The sequence below is a fragment of the Gekko japonicus genome, unplaced genomic scaffold, assembly GCF_001447785.1.
Source record: "Gekko japonicus isolate JY-2015 unplaced genomic scaffold, Gekko_japonicus_V1.1 scaffold2680, whole genome shotgun sequence".
Taxonomy (NCBI): domain Eukaryota; kingdom Metazoa; phylum Chordata; class Lepidosauria; order Squamata; family Gekkonidae; genus Gekko; species Gekko japonicus.
In genome coordinates, this window is record NW_015174917.1 from 141,589 (window position 1) to 147,552 (window position 5,964).

Genomic DNA, 5,964 nt, shown 5'->3' on the forward strand with positions numbered 1-5,964 from the left:
CAGCGCAGACACAGCCTCTGGGCCGGGATCAGCTTGGTGCGAAGCAGTGTTCTCCCTAAGCTGAGTTGGAGTGAGCTAGCTCACAGTTTTTCAGCCTCTGGCTCACACATTTTTGACTTCGCTCAGGAAGGAGGGCTCCAGAGCATGCTAATTTCTGCAGGAGCCAAATCGCTCGCTCACAACTTGAATGCCGGTAGCTCACAAAGTAGAACTTTTGCTCACAAGACTCCACAGCTTAGAGGGAGCATTGGTGCTGAGGTGCCCAAAATCGACTCCTTCCCCACCCCCACCAAGCTCTTCGCTGCAGCTCAAAACTGACCCCCTCCTGGTCCGGCAGCTCCAGGCAAAACAGGCGGGGGGTGGGGGTGGGCAGGCCTCCTCTGGCGGGTCAACTGCAGAGAGGGATCCCCCCCCCGCCGTGCACTGCAGTGGAGGCCCAGCCCCCTCCTCTCCCTGCTTAACCCCGGCAGTGGGCGTGGGAGGGGATGATGCGTGGTAGTCTTTGGAGTGGAATGCAGGTGCCAGGTCAGACCTAGCCAAGGCTGTGTGTGCAAACTTAAGACTGTGCAAGCACGGGGCAGGGGGAGCCCACACCCCATGTGGCATCGCTTGCAGAACTCGGCTCTTGAAAGCGGGTCCCAAAGTTGTCTGCCCGAAATCCACGAGCAACAGCCGGTGAAAATCCTGAGTACCAGCAGCCGCTGAAATGCAGCTGGGCAGCACGTAGCCGAAATCCCCTCGCACCATTCTTTGCCTTCCACATAACTTGCAGAGATAGAAATATACAAAAACTGCCAAATACTTGGTTAGAAAACCTGCATAGATTTATTTGGGCTGCAAAACCCAGCTGCTCTCTGTGCAGAACTAAGGCTCCTCTATGCAGTGGTGGTGAACCTATGGCACGGGTGCCAGAGGCGGCACTCATAGCCCTCTTTGTGGGCAAGTATACCATTGCCCCAGCCAGGCCCAGACCATCATTAAAGTGTCGAATTCTCTGCCAAATAATTTTAAGTAAATGAAAGCATTTGGGATTGCTTTCCTTACTTTCTTTGGATCATCTTGTTAATGTATGAGTTGTTTTTTCTAAAGTAAAACCTCCGTATTCAGGTTAAATTACCGTGTTGGCACTTTGCGATAAATAAGTGGGTTTTGGGTCGCAGTTTGAGCACTCAGTCTTTAAAAGGTTCTCCATCACTGCCCTAGTACAACAACCTGCATTGATTGATTGACTGATTTGGGGGCCCTCCGGGGCCCAGCAAATGGATACAACCTTGGCGGGAGGCACTGATGGAGGAGAGCGGGGGGGGGGAGGATGGCCCACATCTCGTTCCACAGGGTGGGGTCCCTGATGGAAGGATCAAAGCCGCACAGAAGACACTTACAGATCAAAGACGAGGTAGTGGAACCCTTCTTCTGAGATACTCTCGTGGAGCCGAACTGCAAACGACAAGAACAGACAAGAGACGGAAACTGAGAAACAGGCACACGTGATCCCTTCCGACCTGGGCTGGCCCCACGCAAGGCAGGAACATCTCCGCTCCCCGGCCATCGCTCAGAGCAGGTTCCCTCCCTCAGGACAACACGTTTTCCAAATGCCCATCCGCCCAACATGCACAACAGCCCAAAAGACGAACTGCTTCTCAGATACAACACCAGGGGTGTACGTGGCGCTTCAGAGCAATGGCTTCCAACCTTTCGTAGGCCACACCGTTCCTTCCCAGGACCAGCCGGACACCACGGACGGGACAGACACGTGTCATGGCACTTGTCAGGGCGGCTTACAAGGGGCATGCGCCCATACATAAAAACACATAAAACGGTAAAATCATGGATAATAACAACAATACAATAATAAAGTGCTTTTTTTGGTAAACTAGATGGTCTTGAGTGGCTTTGATGGCATCTTCAAATCCTCCCCACTGGGGTGACACTGTCCGGCAGATGGTTCAAGCCAATTCCACATTGTCCATGCCACGCAATTTGTGGCGGAACTTCCAAGGGCGATTCCTATTTCCCGATGGTATTGCCACCATTGGTGGTGGTGGCAGCGGCGGCCCCTATGTGAAAGCCTGGCGGAAGAGCTCCGTCTTGCAGGCCCTGCGGAACTGCATAAGGTCCCGCAGGGCCCTGATCTCCTCCGGGAGCTCGTTCCACCAGGTAGGGGCCGCCACTGAGAAGGATCTAGCCCTGGTTGCAGCAAGCTTTACCTCCCGGGGGCCTGGGATCACCAGGCGATGTTGTGTCCCCGACCGAAGTGCTCTTGGGGGTATATGTCCCTCAGGTAAGTCGGACCCTGGCCATGTAGGGCTTTAAAGGTAAGTACCAGCACTTTGAAGCAGACTCGGTATGCTACTGGCAGCCAGTGCAGCGCTTTCAACCCAGGCCGGATGTGCTCCCACTTGGGGAGGCCCATCACCAGCCTGGCCGCCGCATTCTGCACATCATGTGACAATCATGTGACAGGGAGGAGGAGGAGGAGGAGGAGGAGAGGGTATCCCTAAACCTCCCTGTTCTAACAAGGCACCCTTCTCCTCCCACTCCACGCGAAGGGGCCAGGTCTGGTCTCGTCCTCACTGGGGGAGTCCGTCCCCCCCCCCAGCTCTCCTGCTCTGGACTGCAAATGGGGGCCCAGACCCTCCTTAAGACAAACGAAATGAAATCCCTGGGTGCAGAAAATTGCTCCGTGAGGCAGAAGGCCAGGTCTGAAGCCTTCCCTCTGGTCTCTAGTCTTCTGCGCTACAAAAATCGCCGTATTCTGCCATGTAACACACACACACACACTACACACACACTACGCACACACTACGCACACCGGTCACTCTGCCCTCCTGTGGCAGCCTGAAGCGGTACAGCCTACCCCTCCTTGGCCACAAGACCTTTGTCCCTGGCGGGCTGATGAGCCGACCGCAGTGCCCCCCCCCAACTCTCTGGGGCACCTTCCGTTAGGTGGGAAGACATCACCTTCCCGGAACTGGACGAAGGCATCCCATCAGCACACGGCATCAGAAAAGGCGGCATTCCAAGCAGGGGCTGGGCAGCGCTCAGAGAGGGAACTGTTCCGTGCAGAGCGTGAAAGTGGAGCTGCAGCTGGTGGAAAAGCCACTCTCTGTTGTTGTGGTTGAGGCTGAAGCTCAGGTATCGGAAGGGGCCTGAAAGTCCCGCGGCACGGATGGGGGGTGGGGGTTCATCTTCCAGAGGCCACAGATTTTTCCACTGCTGCGATACACCCGAAGCGTGCCCAGGAGGACTTCCTCTGGCGACAACGCAAGCAAGTGGCAGCTAACAGCAGAGAACGCCATATGCTGGATTCCCCAAAGGCCGCAAGCAACGCGTAATAAAGTCAAGGTGAATGCGGGCACAGACGCGAGGGGAATGAGGAACGGAGGCACAGCAGGAGGAGGAGGAGGAGGAGAATGGAAAGGGAGAAGGGGGGCAAGGAGGGGTGTTTCTGCGGCACATGGACAGAACTCAACACTCAAGGAGCTGCTGGTTTCAGGCACTCCAAAGCTTCATGGTGTCAGCGAGCTGCCATTTCTCTGGGATGTGTCCCTCTTCCCTCCCTCCCCGTGTTATTCTCTTCTGGTATGCGACTGTAACTGCCAAGCTTCTCCTACAGGTGGACGATGGAGTGTTATGTCTTCTTGCCTTGCTTAATTAGATTCCCGTGTGAACTGAACTTGTGTTTATGGTATGAGCCGTTGGAGTTCTCAGGCTGCTTCGCGCCTTTTCTAATCAACTCCCTTGCGAGGGAGTTTAGCCCATTGGGTTAACCAAGTTTGAAGTTCCTATATTATACTGTCCCTGTGTATTGTAGTCATTCTGGACAATTCTCTGTATGTTCATGATCAACCATGCTTTGGAAATAAATCTTACTTCTTTGGAACGTGGGTTTGTTCTCCTGCTTTGGGATCTGACAATTAGTTGATGGGGCAATATTTACCTGTCCTCTTTGACTGAGCCATTCCGATGGAAGAATGGAGGGGATAAGAATGGAAAATGGGGAACACGTGCTCTGAACTGGCAGAAAACACGTGGACTCTAGCTGCAGATCTAGAGTTTAAAGATGGAGGGAGGGTATTGGGATAGCAAGTGAAGCGATATTAAATATAATAGTTTAATAATCCAGACAGCCTTGTCTCACACAAGTTTTCAGGCCTTGAACACCTGACACTTGAAACCCTCGACCCCCACCTTTTCCCTCCTCCTGCCTAAAAGCTTGTTCCTTGGTTTTGAATTTCCCCTAAAAGCCTGTTGCAAGGTGTGACCTATTTAGCTAGCTGTCACTATTTCACTATCTTACTTGTGTCTGTGGTCGAGCTTCAAAGAAAGCCATGTGGGTGTAAGAGTTTAGTTTTCCGGGCTAACTTGTAAAAGATGTTTCCTGTAACAGAAAAAAGTTTTAGAGGAAAATTCCACTGCTAAGTGCTTGGCTTGTATGACGTGTAACCTGTAGCTGGTATAAATGCTTTGTTACTGAATAGCTCAAGCTTCGGCCATTTGAGCATCTTGCAGTGCAGGTCAAACCTGACGTCAAATAAAAACGTCCTCTTGATGAATCTGGTGTGGTCTCATAAGTCTGGACATAGGCTCCTCACCCGTGCTTCACAAGCTGGACGTAAGAGGGACAAAGCTTAGATAGGGGTCGATGAGAGAGAGAGACCATGTGGTTGGGAAGCATCCCCCTGTGACACCTCCTGTTAGTTCGTCCCATAAAACATACTATTGGTTAGAGGGAAAGGGGGAGGAGAGCTAGGGGGTGGTCAATATTGAGAGCTAGTAACTTGGTCTGGGGACTGGCACCTGGAGGAAGGGTGATTGAATCATCAGGCTAGGGCTATTGTCTCTTGATGGCCCTATCCAGCTGGCTGATGGGTGAGCGATTAGTTGCTAAGCAACCATGAATAGAGTCTCTTGATTAAATTTCCAGGTAGCTGGAAGAGGGGGGAAAGGGGTTGCCTACATGTGCTGGAAGAAACATCCTAATGGCATCTGGAGTTCTCTGTCCTCATGTTTTCCATGGCATGGCGCCTGAGGCTTTGTGCAGGCTTATGGAACCGCTTCATCTCACAGCAGGCAAGATGGCTGGTAACCAAGGACAGCATAGCAGCTGGTGAACAGCAAGGAGCCCAAGAAAAGCTTGTGCTCAAGGGCTGTTGAGTCCATTAGGGTAAGGAAAGGGCTGGGCTTGCTAGGTCCTTCCTGGCAACCGGCAGGGGATAGGATGGGACTCAATGGGAGCAGGCTGTTGCTGGCGACATGGTCCTTCCTGGCAACCGGCAGGGGATAGGATGGGACTCAATGGGAGCAGGCTGTTGCTGGCGACATGGTGACATCACTTCAGCAGGTACTGGAAGTGACATCATCACACTGGGACGTTCCAGGGATGCTCTGGAATTTGGGCAAAAAAAGTCCATTTGGGTAAGGAAAGGGCTAGGCTTGCTAGGTCCTTCCTGGCAACCGGCAGGGGATAGGATGGGACTCAATGGGAGCAGGCTGTTGCTGGCGACATGGTGACATCACTTCAGCAGGTACTGGAAGTGACATCATCACACTGGGACGTTCCAGGGATGCTCTGGAATTTGGGCAAAAATTCTATGGTAAAAATGGCTTTTACCACAGAGTTTTTGCCCAGATACCAGAGAGTTACCCAGACATCGCTGATGTGATGATCTTACATCTGGTACACACCGGAAGTGACATTGCCATGTTGCTAGCGACATAGCCTGGGCTCCCTCCTGCTCCTGGTAAGTCCAGCTGATTGGTGGTTGGGCAGGGCTGGGGCTGGGGGATCCTCCATTTCCAGTCGGGTGCTGGCAACCCTAGGAAGGGCAGTGGAGGGGAATGTAGGAGAGGATGATGCTATACTCATTTCTTTGTGACAATCAACTGAAATGCAAGGAGGGGTTTTTTTGGGGGAGCCTTTTGCCTGTAATGCCTGCAGAATAGTCTCAAATGTAGAATGAG

General features: G+C 52.6%; 1 protein-coding gene across 1 annotated transcript in view; it reads right to left on the bottom strand.

The window, feature by feature from the left end:
* Positions 1-5,964, bottom strand: part of LOC107122036 (calcium/calmodulin-dependent protein kinase type II subunit gamma-like) — a 193,713-nt gene that overhangs the window by 102,223 nt on the left and 85,526 nt on the right. Inside the window, exon 6 of the mRNA XM_015425061.1 lies at positions 1,383-1,437. Coding sequence (XP_015280547.1) covers positions 1,383-1,437 — 55 coding nt within the window. The remainder of the gene's footprint in view (positions 1-1,382; positions 1,438-5,964) is intronic.